Raw genomic sequence first — 18,363 nt, forward strand, 5'->3', positions numbered from 1 at the left:
TAAAGGCAGGAAGGTGGAGAACATTCTTTTTGATCATAGTCAGCAGTGGTTGCTGTTCAGATACTAGATTTGGACAGTCTTTCCTGGCTGCTAGTTCCATCTCTGTCCCTCACCACTGGGCAACATGGGGAAATGACTTAACTTGTTTAAGCCCCAGTAACCCCATCTGTAAACTGAGGATACTACCACCTAGCTTATCTAGTTCTAAGGATTAAATGGGATATGCATGCTAAGTGCCAAGTGCAATTTCTAGAGCATAACACAGTAAGTCCTCAAAGTTATTGGTAGCTTCTGGGAAACTGGGTCTTAACCTTAAGCTAATTGATATAAATGAGTTCAGTTCCCACAACATGTTTCTGGTCACAAAACATAACCGAACCTTTTTTTTTTTTTTGTACCCTAGTTCTGTATGCACAAATAAATAAATCTTTAAAAAAAAAATCCCTGCTGTGGCCCTCCAAAGCCCGAACCCTACTTCCACACTGGATCCTCCCAGCCTTGGGGCTGGCATTGCAATAACACTTGCTGCCTGCCCACGTCCCGCACTCTGTGCCTTTGTATCTTGCATCTCTCACACCACTTGCCAGTTCTCAGCCGTGGCTGCGTGCTGGAGTCTCCTGGAGAACTTAATCAGAACAAGCTATGCCTGTGGGCCACTTTCAGAAATTCTGGTTTTAATGATCTGGGGCATTGAGACTTCCTAAACTTTGCAGGGCGACGCTAATGTGACACAGTGCTCCTCCTGAGCCCTTGGGGAACCTTATGTCCTTTCCATCTCTTTCTTCCTTATGCACTTTAAAAAAAAACCAATTTTACGAGCATGGGTAAACTGTATATATTTAAAGTATAAATTTGTGTACACTTGTGAAACATCACCACAATCCAGATAATGAAGACGCCAACACCCCGAACAGTTTCCTTGTGATCCTTTCTAGGTGGTTCTCTCTTCCCCTCCTTATCTGCCATCTCTCACCCCAGCCCTCCAGGCAACCACTGACCTGCTTAGTCATTACAGATTTCATTTCTCTAGATTGTTGGTATCAATGAAATAATATGTAATATGACTAACATAGTTAATAATACATACTATAACATGTACCTTTTTAAACGTCTACTTTAGCAAAATTATGTTGAGTCACGTATCCTGTTGAATGTATCAACAATTATTCCCTTTTTATTATTCAGTAATATCCCTTTATATGTATATATTATACCTTGTTGCTTATACATTCATCTGTTGATAGTCTTTCTGGGTAGTTTCCTGGTTTCTGCTATTCCAATAAAGCTGTTATGAACATTCATATAAAAGTTATTGTGCGCATACTTGTCTTTATTGTGATTGAATAAACACTCAGGAGTGGAATGGCTGGGATACAACTTTAAAGAGAGTGATTTAGTTCTTCTAGGTCTTCTGCACTCCCCTATAGTTGACTTCTCAGATGCTTCAACATTCTGAGATTTTGATCAGAATTGCATTGAAATTGTAGATCTATTTGGGGGGAATTGATAGCTTAACAATAATGTGCGTTTGAGTCTATGAGCGCATGTGTTCTTCCTATGTGCTGCACCGTATGGCAACTTCAGGGTGCCGCTAAGCTGTGCATCTCTCTTAGCTTCTACATTCTCTACGTAATCTACCTCCTAAATCCCTCTTATCTTCCCCACGCAGCATTCACCTTTACCCTGTATTACTCTGCTTTTGCCTCAATTAGGAAATCTGCTGAGAACTCCAACTCTGCCTTCAATGCTCTCATCTACATTTCATTTGATAGGATACCTTTGCCCTGCTGCCAGTCAGTGTCAGAAACTAGCAGGTACCTGTGGTCAGACTTCACAAGTAAAATGAATGTTCAAGGTCAGGATAAAAGAGAAATTAAGAGAGCTGTTGTTTTCAGTTTGGGAGTGGGGAGAGGAGATTGGAGGGAATAGAACCCTTGAGTCCACAGCCTGGGGAGTGAAGAGGGTGTGGTTATGTAGTGACAGGTATACTGTAGTGCTGAATTGTCTTTGGTTCCTGAGTTATCAGGAAAGTGAAGTTCTCTCTGGTTTCTTAGCATCTCCTCCAACCCTTCCACTAAGAAATTCCTGAGTAAAGATAGTATGCAGGGTCAAAGAGATCAAGAAATCAAGAGATCAAGAGAAAACTTGGGAAATGGCTTTTGTCATTGCACCTAGTCACAGGAGTAGAGATGGGGCAGGTGTCAGGGAGTCAGATCTGCTTCCTGATTGGGAGGAGTCCACAAGGTGGAGTCAGAAGGAGATTCAAAGGAAGTGAGAAGGGGAAGAATTGTAGGCATCCTGGGAGCCAAGGAAGTGAGCAGTCAACCTTTCTTGTACCTCTGAGTCTGTTCTTGAAAGGCAGGCCTCCTGGAATTGGAAAAAAGAGATCGTGGTCACTGACCTGTACAAGGGCTTTGGGAGTGGTTGCAGGGAAGCCAGGGGGCAGGGCACAGGGGAAATGAGCAAGTTGAAGTAGCTAGCAGATGGCTCTTTGGGCAAACTTGGTTGGATGGTACAGAGAGGTAACAGCCATTCATTTAAAAAAAAGATTTACTTATTTATGCACATAGAACTGGGGTACAGGCCACAGGTGCAGGGGTGGTGAGAGGATTCACCAGAGACAGAATGAGGAGCAGAACAGACAGATGGACAAAGTGCACGGCTGAGGGGCGCAGCGGGGAGACAGGAGAGGTCTGTTGCGCCATGTGGGTCAGCTCCCTGTCCCAGGATCGAACTCATGCTGAAGCAGCTGCGGCTAGCTTCACAGTGTTGTGCTTTAACCCGTTGTGACACCAGGGAGGGCCCTAAAGGCCATTCTTAATGAATTGTAATCTCCTTGAAGACAGGAACTATTAATTTGTGTCCCCTTAACATTTAGCACAGAGCTGCTCTGCCACATGAGAGATTAGAAAAACATTTATTGAAGGAACACCTAAACAATTAAATACAGAGCCATAAAGGCAGGAAGGTGGAGAACATTCTTTTTGATCATAGTCAGCAGTGGTTGCTGTTCAGATACTAGATTTGGACAGTCTTTCCTGGCTGCTAGTTCCATCTCTGTCCCTCACCACTGGGCAACATGGGGAAATGACTTAACTTGTTTAAGCCCCAGTAACCCCATCTGTAAACTGAGGATACTACCACCTAGCTTATCTAGTTCTAAGGATTAAATGGGATATGCATGCTAAGTGCCAAGTGCAATTTCTAGAGCATAACACAGTAAGTCCTCAAAGTTATTGGTAGCTTCTGGGAAACTGGGTCTTAACCTTAAGCTAATTGATATAAATGAGTTCAGTTCCCACAACATGTTTCTGGTCACAAAACATAACCGAACCTTTTTTTTTTTTTTAAAGATTTATTTATTATTCATACAGAACTGGAGTATAGGCAGAGGTGCAGGGGCAGTGAGAGGATTCACCAGAGACAGAGTGGGGAACAGAACAGGCAGATGGATGAAGTACCCTACTGAGGTGAGCAGCAGGCGGGTCAGGAGAGGTCTGCCACGCCATGTGGCTCATCTCCGGGCACGCGGGGATCGAACTCATGCAGAAGTGGCTTTAGCTTCTTAGTGCTGTGCTTCAACCCGCTGCGCCACCAGGGAGGGCCCCATAACCAAACTTCTAAATAAAGACCCCAACCACTCCTAATATTGTACAATATTTTGTACACAAGCATGCATTCATTCATCTCTAAAGTGTTTATTCCAGTTCAGGGTCCCCGGTGCTTATCCTGGCAGCTCAGGGTGCAAGGTGGGTACCAGGCCTGGACAGGAAAGCCTCACACCCACACACACTCACACCGGACAATTGAGACAAGCCAATGGGAGGTGGGAAGAAACCAAAGTACCCATAGAAAATCCACGCAGATATGGCAAGAATGTGCAAAGTCACATGGCCTGGCTCTGGCAGGGAACGGATTTCCTTTACCAGCACTCGAGTAAACCATGTTGAACAAAATGGCATTATCTGAGGCCCTGCTGTGCACTCAGTGTTGTTCTGTTTGCGACACCGACACCGAGCCCCACCTCCTCTGACTGGGCGCCCTCTACTTCTATACACCTGGGACAAACCCGCCACCTCTGGGCCCCCGCCCCTGGATCCAAAGCTAGTGCGGCCTAATAGCACCGAGGCTGGCACAAGCAGCGCTCCACAGGGACCCACAGGCAGCAGCGGCGGCCGCCAGCCCAGCCCAGCGCGGACCGAGTACAGTAGGCTGAGGGCCGCTCACCGCAAATAGCTTCTTCAGACGTGGCCAGACACAAAAATAGCTCTGTGGTCAGCAGGGGGGTTCCTGAGTGCAGAAAGGGGGAGAAGAGGACCTGCTGCCCTGAGACAGCAGGGCCCGGGCAGATGCTCACAGACTGCTCGGGCTTTCTCTGTGCTAGCTGAGCATGGGAGACTCCCACGCAGACCTCTGGCGGCTGCTGTGCTTCTCACCTCACTTGAGCTCAGCCCACATCCTGGCTGCTCGACCGCAATCTGCTTCTGGCTGCCGCTCTGGCACCTCCCTCCTGCTCCTCCCCCAGCCCTGCCTAGTGGTTCTTCCTGTTCAAGGCAGCTCATGGAAAGCCGCGTCCCATCCCCCGGCCCATTGCACCCCCGTCCTTCACACTCATGTTCTTCGTGGGCTTTTGGGACAGCCTGTTTCTATCCCGCCCATTTTCTGAGCTGCCACCCTCCATCAGGGAGCGTTCTCTATGCCCTTGGCGTCTTCCTCTAAGTCATTCTAACGAGTGTTCTCCCTCTCGCTCTCATTTTTCTCTTCTGTAACCCCCCTCCCCCCACCAGCTGTGGAAACAGGTGCACAAGTGCAGGAACGTGCACTTGGAATCATCGCTGGGCATTAACCAAAGGTAGGGGGACCTGAGTCATCGCAGGGATTCAGGCAGCCTCGCAGGATGGTCCAGAAAGGAGGGACGGCAGCTCTGTAGTCAAATACACTTTATTTCTTTTCTCTCTCAGATGACAAGGAGCCTAGCATATTCATGAAGTTGTCAAATACCCTCTGGGGGCGGGGGTGGGGGGCAGTGGAGACAGGGGTGGGGAGTCTCTGAATGGGGAAGGGGCAAAAGCTCTGTGACATTTACTTAGGTCATTCCCACAGAACTTGCCTAAGAGAGAACTGAAAAAAAAAAAAAAGACAAATGGAATAATTAAATGACAATTAAATGGAATAACTAGGGACGGGGACAGCTAATATGCAGGAAAAGGAAGGGACTAGAGGAAGAAGTATCCACCAGGGAAGGAGGTTAACTGGGGGAGCCAGCGAATAACCAGAATAAATATCCTGACAAAGGGACAGCCCAGCTGTGCGACCACGGGGAGCTGTGTTGTTTCAAAGGACGATGAAGCAGCAAAATCCTAGGACAAGGCGCCAGCAAAGAAGGCAGGACCCAGGCATGTGGGGCCCTAGAAGCAGGGGGACAGTTCTCCTGTGGGGTGCAAGACTCCCCCCAGGAACAGGGAGGAGCAGGTGCCTGGTAAGAGCCAGACCTGGGCCAGGGGACGCAGAGTCCTCAGGAGCTGTCAGACGCCTCTGTGGTTCAGGCCCGCGTACAGGTCCCTCTGGCCTTTCCGGATGGGCTAAGGGAGAGAGAGTGGGGGTGTCAGCAGGGTGGGAGGAAGTGGTTACTGTAAAGGAAGCGCTTCTGAAAACCTAGCTTTAGCGAAATGGAGGCAGGTTGGACTTTTCACTTGGCCCTGACTGAGCCAGCCCCTTTTTCTATGAGCCTCAACTTTCCCATCTCAAACACAGCCATCTGAAGACCCACCTCTAAGGGCATCTGTCAGGATTAAATGTAGTCAAAAGTGAATGCTATGGAAGTGGCTGGTACCTAATAAATATCAGTGGAACTTGTCCTGGTGTGATATTCAAAATACTTACCGGTTATGCCTACACCAAGCAATCAGGGTCATCCCAGGGGCCCTTTGCTATGCCAGTTAGCTCTTTAGCTGCCAAATCAAGAGACCGTCTAATAGGGGAGAGGCTGTGATGTCTGGCAGGGTGCATGCTGGGGCTGGGGGGGAGTGTGGGGTTATTTGCCAGTGGTGGGCACTTTAATAACTTGTATGACTGTACTGGTCTCTGCTAGTGGAACATCAGTCTTGAGTTATGTTAGGATGTGCATATACGGTATTCCCTGTGGCTACCTCCTAACTAATAAATCAGAGAAAGGAGAGTGTCCACCCCAAGCCCACTGCTCAGTGGTCACAGGGGTCACAGTGAGGTCATGCAACCTTTGGAGTGGCAGCCATGTTGGACTGGGAAGTGGGCAGAGGCAGGCACTTGATGGGCTGTCCTGGGAGGCCAGACAAGCAGTTCCATTGATTCCCTTGTCCCCTAGAAAGACCCCTCCCCCTCTCTATACCCTGTTACCTCATAGTCTGGGTTGGGAACTGGTGGTGGCCGCTCCTTGTTGGGTCCTGCAGAGGAGGGAGGAGGGAAACAATCACTTCCATGAGAAACACCAATTTCATGGCAACGAGACTCAGCTGCAGGAACCCCTTCATTGTCTCCTCAACTTCTTGATTGCATCTCAGTGATCCTTAATTTTTGTCCTTCCTTCATCCCATCTCTCACGATGCCCATACTGCTTGTTGCTTTTTGACCCTCCTTACACAAGATCCTTCCACTGCCTGCCATGGGGGAAGAGAGAGGAAGAGGCAGGAACTAATTTCTCAAGGTTCCTCTTCCTCACAACTCAGGCATGGAATTTGGTTATTCCAGGACACTGACAGGCATGGGACAAAGCCCTTCCTGTTAGTGAACTTTTTGGTGCTCTCCTAGAGCAAGAAGGGATGAAAGGACCTGACATGTAAAACCCTGTGTGGAGATTTTGACACACAGGACATGTTCTATAGAAGCTGTTTGACCTGACTTGTTGCCCGCGATGGTCCTGACCAGTAACCCCCTTGGTGGGAATCTCACCTACTCTCCATATTTCTTACCCCTGGGTCTGCCGCCAGTACCCGTCACCCTTGTCACAGGCTTGGCTTTGGCCTTCTTGTTCTTGCTCCAGTAATATACCACGAACAGCACACCCAGGGTAATGCAGATGTCCACTATGATGATTGTGGCCACTATCATCGCATCCACCTCCAGACAGTTCTCACACACTGTGGGGTTGGGATGGGGGTGGAAGAAAGGAAAGACACAGGACACTGGAGATGAGGAAGGGCCAACAAAGGGCACCTGAGTGCTCACATGCTTGCCTTGACCAGAGCCCTCCTGTCAACATGTTCACAACAAGCGAAGTGTGGTTGTGATAGAAGCTCTGTGGTCAGTCCTGGGTTCAATCCCAGTTCCCTTATTTACTGAGAATTGCGAATTGTGCCTTCAACTTAACAAGTCTCTGTTTTCTCATTTATAAAATGGGAATAAAAATAGTATTTAACACTGTTGTTGAGAAGTTCACATCAAAAAAATCACTGGCAAGTGCTTGGTCTAGTGTTTGAAACTTAGTAAGCTCTCAGTAAATGTTAGCCACCATTACCTGTATTACACTTGCATTTGAGATGTTTTAATATGGTGGTCTTGATTCTCTTTTGCAAATCCTTCTGAGTATTTATTTTTCTGAATAAAACATCATCAGGGAAAGCCCCATCAGAGTGCCATAATTCTGGACGAGAGATCATGCACACAACCCCATCCTGTCTAATGAAAGTTGTTCAGAGCTAGTGCTGACTGAGGTTATCCACATGCCCATGTTGGTGGCTGATCTGTATTTCAGAAAACACTGATGCTGTGTGGCCCTGAGCAACTGAGGACTGAGTAGAAGGGAAACAAAGATGCCGGGAGACAAAGCTGGATGAAAGAAAATACCTGAGAATGCCTGTTTGAAATGACCCTCCCTCAGGAGTCTAAGAGGGCTTACTCTGGAAAACTGTATTACCTCTTGCCTTCAGGTAGAGAAGAGTTTTGTTTTGATCGCAGGAATAAAAACCACTGTGTTCCACTTCCGAAAATATCTCCTCCACATAGGTTCTCCCCAAACCTGTTAATTTGTTAGCATTGAAGCTCCACTCAGGATTCTGGTTAGGGCATGTCAGCTCTACTCTAGTTCCAGAGATGGAGACTTCATATTCTGGAGAAAGGAAGAAAGAAAAATTACAGGTAGAAACCAGAGGGTATGGAAGATGGAATATGGAGAAGAGGGACTAGAGACTCTTTTGAAGGTAACCTCAGAGTTTAGGCCTGGACACTGGGACATGGGAAGGGGGGAGTGGAGATACAGAAAAACTATGAATGTTTGTAAACCACTGCATCACCAGGAAGGGCCCTTAGAATATTTCTAAAGTGGGGATGGAAATGGAGTGTTGGGAGGCCATCTCTCCCACTCAGTTCCTTCTCTTCTCTGCACTTAGCAGGACTCTTAGACTGGTAAACTTACTTTCTTGTGTAGAGCCCTCTGAATCTGTAAAGGAAAGAATGATAAGAAAATAAGTTTAGATTATGGGTTGCACTAAGCAGGACTCTTAGACTGGTAAACTTACTTTCTTGTGTAGAGCTCTCTGAATCTGTAAAGGAAAGAATGATAAGAAAATAAGTTTAGATTATGGGTAACATTTTCCAAGTAGACTAGACTATCCTCAAGAATTCCCAGAGGGCCCTCCTTTGGGGTGCCCCAAATCTTAAAGGCAAGTGGCATACTTAACCAAGGAGGTGTGCTCTTAGTTATAACTCAGATACATCAAACTGACCATATACCAGCTCCTACGTATAAACCCATGAAAGCTCAGAAAGTTAAAATTCTAAAGCTGAAAAATTCCAGAAGTCGTCATGATTATCTTCTTGCATTAGTAAGAACCACATTTCAGAGAGATAGGAGAGGTTTTTTTTTTTTTTTTAAAAGAGGTAACGACCTTCCTACCTCTCTGAATCATTAATTCTTTTGTTTACCTATCTTTTTCATTATTCAGAAGTTTTTTTTTTAAAGATTTATTTATTTATGCATACAAGAGCTAGGGTGTAGGCCAGAGGTGCAGGGTGGTGGTGGTGGTGGTGAGAGATTCACCAGAGACAGAGTGGGGAGCAGAACAGATGGATCTACTGAAATACACTGTTGAAGGGAGCAGCGGGCAGGACCGGAGAGATCTGTGGGTCAGTTCCCTGGCCAGGGGTTGAACTCATGCTGCAGTGGCTGCTGATAGCTTCATAGTGCTGAGATCCAACACTTTGTGCCACCAGGGAGGCCCAGAATTTCTTTATTATAACTAACACAATCCCTCATAATAGAGACCAAATATCTTTCTTTTTATTTACACAACTTTTCTTTCATTGTCCTTAAATTCCCTAGAACAGGACCCTCTCTAGTGGTGCAAGGGGTCGAAGCGCAGCACCATGAAGCTAGCCAGAGCCGCGTCAGCATGAGTTGTCTCCGGTCAGGGGAGCTGGCCCACATGGCTCAGTAGACCTCTCCTGTCTGGTCTGCTGCTCCTCTCAGCAGTTGATTTCTGTCAATCTGCCTGTTCTGTTTCCCAGTCTGTATTTGGTAAGTCTTTTCACCCTCCATACTTCTGTCCTGAACCCCAGTTCTTATATGCATATATAAACACATCTTTAAAACAAAACAAAACAAAGCAAAAGCCAGATCTGCCACAGGTCTGTGACTAAGGGCAAATCATTTAATATTTCTGTGCTTCAGTTTCATCATCTGGAAAATGGAGCTGGAGCCCCTCAGAGTTTTTGTGAGAATTGAATGGATTAAGGTGAAAATGATGGTACATAACCCAGAAAAAAAAAAACACTAATTCTTTTCCTTTTGTCCTTCTTGGGATTCTACAACACAGGAGAACAGAGCTGAATTCTGATCCAGTGGAGCAGACAACCTCCTGGCTTCGATTCCTGAATGCAAACAACTCATTCCCCAGACAGCCAAGGTACGTGAGATACCTGAGATAGCCAAGGTAGCTTGCTAATGCTGGGAGCTGAGTATAGTGATAATATAATCGATACTATTTTGACTTACAATTTTCCCACACTGATATTTCTTAGAAATATTAAAAATCAATTATAAATCATAAATAAAATAATTTAAAAAGAAAGGTATTTCACTCTGGTACATTTATTAGACAAAGAAAGGTGAAGAACATGTCTCACAACTTTCATTGCGCAAATTCAGCAGCAGAACTCAGATTTACACCTGCCCAGCAAGGGTCTTGATGCTGATGCTTAGGAACAGATAAGCTCCAAGATTTAATAGATGTCTAGAGATAGTACTTCATAATAACTGAGAAAATGGTGGCCTAGGGGTTGGCCTAGGGGTTGGCCTTGGTGGCCTAGGGGTTAAGTCTCATAGCTACCACCACTAAGGCCTGAGGAGCTGGCCCACATGGAGCAGCACACCTCTCCCGCTGCCTCCTGTCAGCAGTGAATTTCAGTAGATCTGCCTGTTCTGCTCCCCACTCTGTCTCTGGTGAGTCCTCTCAATCCCTCCTCACCTGGCCAACACCCCAGTTCTTCTACACAAAAATAAATAAAAAGATAAAGAAAATGGGTGTTATTATCAGCTAAATCTACCTTTGTACTATCTCTGTGCTTGGATTATTTGTTTATTATAAGCTATTTAATTATTTTAAATTAAATGTCATTTGAAAATAAACAGGGCTTCCCTGGAGGTGCAAGAGATGCAAGAGGTTAGGTCTCAGTATTATGATGCTATTGGCATCACTAAAGCACAAGTTTGATTCCCCAGCCAGGCACATGGCACAGCAGACCTCTCCTGATCTGCCCACTGTTTCCCTCAGCAGTGTATTTCAGTGAATCTGCCTGTTTTGCTCCCCATTCTGTCTCTGGTGAGTCCTCTCACCCCCCGCGATCTCTGGCCTATACCCAAGCTCTTGTATGCATAAATAAATAAATCTTAAAAAAATAACCGTTAAATGTCTTTGATTATGATAAGCTCAGGTTTTCTTATCTGTAAAGAGGTTAGAAGAATCAAATGAGGAAAACTAGGTAAAATGTTAGGACTATCCCTAGAATAAACTTTAATGCTTATTATCTAGTCTGCAGGCTTCCAACAGCTAAAATTAACCTGTCACCTTCTGTAGGTCATATAATGTTTGAAAGGAATTACTCATTCAATCCTCATCAAGACCCTGCAAGCTAGGTATCTTGATGATTTCCATTTTCACATGATGATGCTATGGCACAGAGAAGTTAAGTGAATCATTCAGACACCTTGTAAGTAAGGCATTGAACCAGTTGAAACACGGCATCTAGTTTCAGAGTTATACTCCTAACCTCACACAGCAGTCTTATCTCCTCTGCCTAATACACTCTTCTTCCCTGAAATACAAACTCACGTTTTAAAACTTAGCTCAATAATGACTTCCTGTTGGGAGCCTTCCCTAACTATCCTCTGTAGAGTGACTACTCGCTCCTCTATTCTTTCTTTACACTGTATCTATCCATATCATAGAATTTTGAATTTTTTTCGTTCTCCCTCAAAATCATCAGCTTCTTGTTCATCAAAAATATTCATCGAGCACCTACTCTATGCCAGCACTAGGCCAGGTAAGTTAGAGCCTGTCTCTGCCTTCAATGAACTCATGATTTACACAAAAACATTGTGGGCTCCAACCGACATGCACATATGTATATTTCCTTGAACATATGCTTGGGTTACATATCATGGTTAGCAATCATCACTCATGACTCTTAGAAACAAACCTCGCTCTTACAGATCCCACTAGAAGATAATTGTTTTCCCTCTCATAATTCTAGTTTACATATTTATTTTGGGGATTGCCCTCTGTGACCATTTGTTCCACATTGGAAAAGAGGTTGCATAGAATGAAAATCCTCTTACTCTGCTCTCCATCCCTTGAAAGAGAAATGATAAGAAACCATTAGGAATATGCCTGTTATTTACAAAGATCTGAACCTACCCATGGCATTCTCCCCTTAACTTTAGAAAACAATGGATTTTCAAATTCCCTGTGGTTGTATGTGAAAAGCTATTTTGGGTCCTGCTTCCTACAATAAACAGCCCATGACTATTTACAAAAATAGACATTAAGTCCTCATTTTGTAGTACATGCACATATCAAGTTTTTATCTTGTCCACTTCAAACTTATACAATGTTAGGCATCAATTATGTGATAGCTGGGGGAAAATCTTTATTTGGCATAAATTAAAGTGATCAACAAAAATAAACTAAATGCAGTGCCTTCAGAGAAATGTTACTCTAAGGCATATCAGCGCTTTTGACATCTCTTATCTATCAATAATGTAACATTAAATCATACTGTATAACAAAAAGAAAAATAAAGGGTCCTCAGGACACTAACAGGCAGCACAAGAGAATGCAGATCAGCACAGTGGTCGCCTTTAAACTCAAAATCGGTTCTCTCAGTGTGAAGGAGCCAGTTGGACAGAAAATCTTCCCATATCGCCCTACTCCTGACCCTGCTGCTATGAGTGAGAAAACAATTTCAAGCCAGGCATACTCATATGTGTGTGCAATCATGAGCACACATGCACATACACATTCAGAGGGGCCAGACATGTGATTCTGAATGATATTCAACACAGCCTCAGTCTCTTGAGCAAGTGTCCTGCCACACCCTCTACAAAAACTCACATCAAACATGAAATGTAAACAAATGAAAACTGTTGGTGCTTTCAACCTAATTTAGTCGTCTCAGTTTTTTTCTTTTGAGTAGTTGGGATTCATGATTTCCTGTGATCTCTGGTGCTTCCCTCTTGTTGGCTACAACTGACCTTAGACTTGGGAGAAAAACACAAAGGCAAAGATGTAGAAACCTGCTCTACTAGTCTCTGTGGGAGCGCTGCAGAGGTCAGGAGAATGTTCCATTTATAAATACAAGCAATCCTGGGCTGATTTCATAATCAGGAAAGAAAGCGTATCTTACCTTCTTGCCCCCAAACGCCAGCTAGAAAATAAATAATAATAATGATGAGTTAATAAATGTTTTAAGTGCCTATACTTCCAAGCAGAAAAAGTGCTGTGGGCTAGTCTTGCTGTTTACAAACATCTAAAGTCCTTCCCAACTACCCCTGGGTCATGGCCATGCCTACGCCGAGGGGAGCAGCATGTACTGTGGGAACTGACCAGGGCTCCAGGTCAATTTGGGGTAAAACAGAAAAAGTAATCATCTAGTACTATATTTGACTGACAGAAATTAGGGAAACTTGGGGCTGCTTTTTGGGGGACTGGGGACATAGTCAAAGAATTTTGCAGCCAACTCTCCCTTCTGAAACTTAGTCTCTGACTGTTGAAGAAAACAAGCTCTTGGTTAGGTACAAATGTTGACATTCTTGTTTCATGTCCGGCTTCTACTTGTGTGAGGGTTCAGATTTTCCATTTGTTTTCTGCTTGAGACACAGATGGAAATATTTGAAACTCTGCCTACTCATCAAATCTGTGTGTAGAAGAGCTGATCACGTTTCCTTGGGCCCTTTTAGGGTCCCCTCACTCAGCAAGAACTTGGATTCACTACCATGACCAGCTTCCCTGGCACTGCCTAAAAGTTTTCGATAATCCTGGACTTCTCTTTTAACCAGCAGCTTCTACATAGTCTACATTGGATGAGACACCTCCACCCCAACCCATACCCAGAACTGACCAGGAACATTCTTATGAGGCCAGATTTAGAGATGCTTGAACATTTGATATCCTCTGTCTCTGGCAAAGCATAATATCCACTGCCTCCAAGGAAATGTTTGACTCCTCCTTGCAGGAAATGCACCTGCCTTGAGAGTCAAAATATTTCCTTATACCAGCAGCAGACTAATAAACTTTAGCAATGCAGAATCTGAAATTAGAAATTCAGAACTACTGAAGCAGAAGCTGCAGTTTAATAACCTCCCCAGGTGATCTGTGGGCATATTCAAGCTTAGAAACCTAAGACGAAGCAGGAAATTGGGGGTGGGGGGCATCATAGCTGTGACTCTGAGACAGGAGCCTCACTCTCAGGGCATTTTTTAGGGCCCTCCAGAAAGCCATCACAAGCTGTTTTGCTCCATGTAATGAGCCACTAGGAACTCAAACCTGGTAGATACAATCCTGATCTCCCTTATCGGTTTTAGCACTTCCTAATTATGTGCCTTTAAAAAAGATACTTAACTTTTTTGGGTATCTACTTTTTCATCTGTAAAATAGGCCTTATAATATTTACTTTTCAAAGATTAATTTAGTAACACACATAAGGAATTTTTCTTTACATGGTTTGTGGCATTGGATAACTGGCAACCTTAAAAAGATTTCATCACCTATGAGAAAAGGAATTGCTCTCAGTTATTTATCAGTATAATCTGCCTCTCCTCCAAAAGTGCTAAACTCATTAAAAGCTTTGGGATCAACTGAAAAATACTGAAAATGATGAGATGTTTTATTGTCTCCACACTAAACCAATTATAGCCTGGGGCAGGACTTGGGTTCCACTGTCTTGTCTCACAACCAGTAAAGATTGGTGGGTTCTGCCCATCTCTTTTGTGTTTATTCTTAAAGTTCACTAACAGAATGAGCTTGTTCTTAGAGGCAGAGAGGCCTTTTTTCTTTCAGTGGATATGATCATCTCAGGCTTTTTTATGGCCCTTCCCGGAATGGGCTCCTGGGCCCCTCCAGCTCGTAATCTGAAGTTCACATTTCTTACATCATCCAGTAAAAAAGGCTTGTTGGTAACACTGGGCAGCACCAGGGGAGGCCGAGACCTTTCCCATGGTCTGAAGAAACACCACCTTCTGTTTCACCTACCTGCTATGAGGCAGAGTCCCAGAACACTCCAGAGATTTCCCGACCTCATCCTTCTCTCATTAGACACTTATTCTAGCTAAGATGGCGGAGGCCAGTTGGCTTCTTACTTCTGAAAAAGAAAATAGAGGACTTTTTCAAAAATCCTAACTGGAGATGAGGTCCTTGGGACCACTGTTTCCATTGCTATGATGAAAAATGGGCTTTGTGAGAGGAAAACTCACCATTTTCCGAAGCAGGCACCTGAAGCTGGGAGGGTAGGCAGGCGTCTGAACCCTACACAGGAAGTGTGGAGGGGCCTCTGGGACTGCAGGGTTCGACGTCACTTGGAAACGTTCAGAACAGAAACAGCCACCTGGGCGGGCTGGGGAGAGTTGGCGCTGTGGTCTTCCCAGAAGGACGAGCAAAAGACTGGCGGTATCTGATGGTGTGGTGGCAGATACAGGCAATTTAGCATCTGGGGCCCTGAACAATGCACTCTCCCCTGCAGTCCCCCCAAACAAGCTGTGACAGCAAGAGTGAGGAGCCTGAAGATTTGCTTTCTTTGTTGTGTACCCGGCATGGAGTAGTGAGGTGCAGCCATCTTATAAGCAAAAGCTGTTAGCTGTTGGCTTGAAAATAGGTATTGACTGAAAACCATGAGATTCCATATTTTGGGGCCTATAATTTTTTACAAAAATATTTAAAAACACTATTCACTGTTGGAAAGGATAAAAATGACAGTCTCGGAATTGCTGATGTGAATGTAAACTAATAGTGTTCATTTTTTAAGTATGATTCATCAAATGCTTCTAGATGCCAGGCACAGTGCTCAGGGTTTTAACTACTTATCTCATTAAAGCCTCCAAATAATTCTCTGAGGTGGCTATTTTTTTTTTTAATTTAAAAAAGGATTTTAGGCCCTCCCTGGTGGCGCAGCAGGTTAAAGCACAACACTAAGAAGCTAAAGCCACTTCCGCATGAGTTCTATCCCCGCCTGCCCCGGAGGTGACCACATGGCACAGCAGATCACTCCTGACCCGCCCTGCTCGCCTCAGCAGTGTACTTCGTAGATCTGCCTGTTCTGCTCCCCACTCTGTCTTTGGTGAAGCCTCTCGCTGCCCCTGCGCTTCTGACCTGTACCCCAGTTCTGTATGCACAAATAAATCAATCTTTAAAAAAAATTTTATTTATGCATACTAGAACAGGGGCACAGGCCAGAGGTGCAGGGGTTGAGAGGATTCACCAGCGACAGAGTGGGGAGCAGAACAGGCAGGCTGACAGAAGCACACTGCTGAGGGGAGCAGCAGGTGGAACAGGAGAGGTCTGCCACACCATATGGGTCATCTACCTGGCCAGAGATCAAACTTGTGCTGCAGTGGTTGTGGAAAGCTTCATAATGCTGCATTTTAACCTGCTGCGCCACAAGGGAGGGTCCATTTTTTACCCCATTTTATACATGAACAAATGGAAGTTCTGATAGTCTATGTAACTCATCAAACGTAGCAGGGCTAGGTGTCTGCATTTTGGCAGAATTACCTTGCTAGACATTGAATGTCTGCTCTGCTGTCATGTGCCAGCTGCTAGCAATACTGCAAAAAGGAGATACACATCCTCATGGAGGAAGACAGGAAATGTAGACATTAGATGTAAAATAGAGGTGCTGGGAAAGCGAGAAAAGGAGTCCTAATACAGTTGGAGGGCTAAGATCTCTGAGAAAGTAGCATCTAAGCTGAAATCATGAATGATTAGGAGTGAGCCAGGTGGAAGAGGACAAATGAAATGTTCCAGATAGAAGGAACAGCTTTTGTGAAGTCCAGAGAAGAAGAAGAGAAGCACTGTCAAGAAACTGGAAGTCCAAAAGGCTGGGTAGCTGAGAAAGTGAGAGGCAGTTATAAGAAATGAGAGGGGAAACCCACAGGGTCAGATGGGGAGGGATTTACAAAACTCACTAGGAATTTTTTTTTTTTTTGCATATAGGTTTCTCTTTATTCAGTAAAGACAAGCACAAGTCTTACTCTATTTTTTTCATTTTCCCTTTTTCTTATTTTTGAGATAGTTAACAACACTATAAATTCCAAATGTACATTTTCTCACTTCAGTGACTGCATTAATCTTACAAAACCTACCACCCAATAACCATCACCATCCACCAACCAATGGGACCCTTCTACACATTCCCTCTGACTCCTTTCCCTTTGGTAAGCACGATTCTGTTTCAAAATTTGACAGGTTTTTGTTATTGTTGTTCATTTGTTTTTCCCCCCATTATATTTCACAAATGAGTGAAACCCTATGTACTTATCTTTCCCCTCTGATATATTTAACTAGCATAACCCCTTCCAAGAGCATCCATGTTGTTACAAATGGCAAAAACCTCACCTTTTTAACAGCTGAATAGTAAACCATTGTGTGTATATCCCACATCTTCTCTCTCTGTTCATCAGGCATGTGGGTTGTTTCCATATCTTGACTATTGTAAATATTCCTGCAATAAACATAGGGGTACATATAACGTTTCAAATTAGTGTTCTTTTATTCTTTGAGTAAATAGCCAGAGTGGGATTACTGGACCATATGGTAGTCTATTTTTAATTTTTTGAGAAGCCTCCATACTATTTTCCATAGTGGTCACACCAGCTAAGCATCTCCACCAACATGCATGAGGATCCTTTTTTTCCACATCCTCACTAACAACTTACTGTTTCTTGACTTTTTGGTAATAGCGATTCTAACCAGTGTGAGGTGAATCTCATTGTGTTTTGGCTTGCATATCCCTTCTGATAAGAGAGGTAGAGTATCTTTCCGTGTGTCTGTTGGTCACTTGTGTATCTTCCTAGATTAAGAATTCTTAAGGGTTGTTCTAATATTATGACAATCAATTGAAGGATTTCAAACAGAGGGCTAACAGTATCAGATTCTTTAAAAAGTGTTTAGATGATTGTTAATGATAAATGCACATGTTAAAATCAATGAACAGCAAAAAGCAACGGAAGGACAGTCCCCTGCCTACCTTGCCTTGGTACTGTTCCTCTCCCTAGAAAAAACCACTTTTAACTTTGTAACTGTTTTCTTCTGGTGGTTACCTTCTTATCTCTAAATGTGCATTATCATCATTTGGGTTCCCTGGGAAACAAAGTTTGAGATGATAATTTGTGTGCAGATGGGCCACTGAGAGAGGCAGGAACAACACCTGTGGGGAGGGAGGAAAACAGGGCTAGCCATGGAAGAAGGTGAGCCACCACAGGTAATAGGAGTTGATCCTGGGGGAGTTCTCAAGCTGGGATGACCATTGAGGTGACAGGCACATCATCTAGTCTTGAGAGGGGGGTGTGGCCTTGAGCAAGGCAGTTACTTCTGCTGAGGGCAATTCTGGGAAAGGATTCAGCTGTGAGCCCTCAGAAGACACCATCCCAGCAGCGGGCGGGTGTGTGTAAGGGCAGTCCTAAGGGGGACTGGGTAGCATCACAAAGCATCCATGGACTCACTGGCATACTAATTCACTCCATCCTTAAATAGCCTTTGCAAGGTTGATCTCTTGTCCTGGAGAAGCTTCTAAAAGGAAAGTTAGCAGGAATAATAAAGTTCTAGCTGCACAACTGCTTGGAGGGCCCCTTGTGATAGTCATCACTTCTTTCCTTTTTTTTTTTTTAACCCATTCAGGTTT

At 44.4% G+C, this 18,363-nt stretch overlaps 1 protein-coding gene across 1 annotated transcript; it reads right to left on the reverse strand.

Annotated features, from left to right (window-relative positions):
• Positions 1 to 5,499: 5,499 nt before the first annotated feature.
• On the reverse strand, positions 5,500 to 10,107 carry CD3E (CD3e molecule, epsilon (CD3-TCR complex)). The gene is made up of 5 exons (XM_012729403.1): positions 10,099 to 10,107; positions 7,892 to 8,156; positions 6,948 to 7,115; positions 6,376 to 6,422; positions 5,500 to 5,582 (listed from the first exon to the last, which is right to left on the reverse strand). Exons 1-5 carry the CDS (start codon positions 10,105 to 10,107, stop codon positions 5,526 to 5,528), a joined length of 546 nt encoding a protein of 181 aa, XP_012584857.1. The 3' UTR covers positions 5,500 to 5,525.
• Positions 10,108 to 18,363: the final 8,256 nt, after the last annotated feature.

This window comes from Condylura cristata, unplaced genomic scaffold (genome assembly GCF_000260355.1).
Source record: "Condylura cristata isolate star-nosed mole 26May11 unplaced genomic scaffold, ConCri1.0 scaffold00025, whole genome shotgun sequence".
Lineage (NCBI taxonomy): Eukaryota > Metazoa > Chordata > Mammalia > Eulipotyphla > Talpidae > Condylura > Condylura cristata.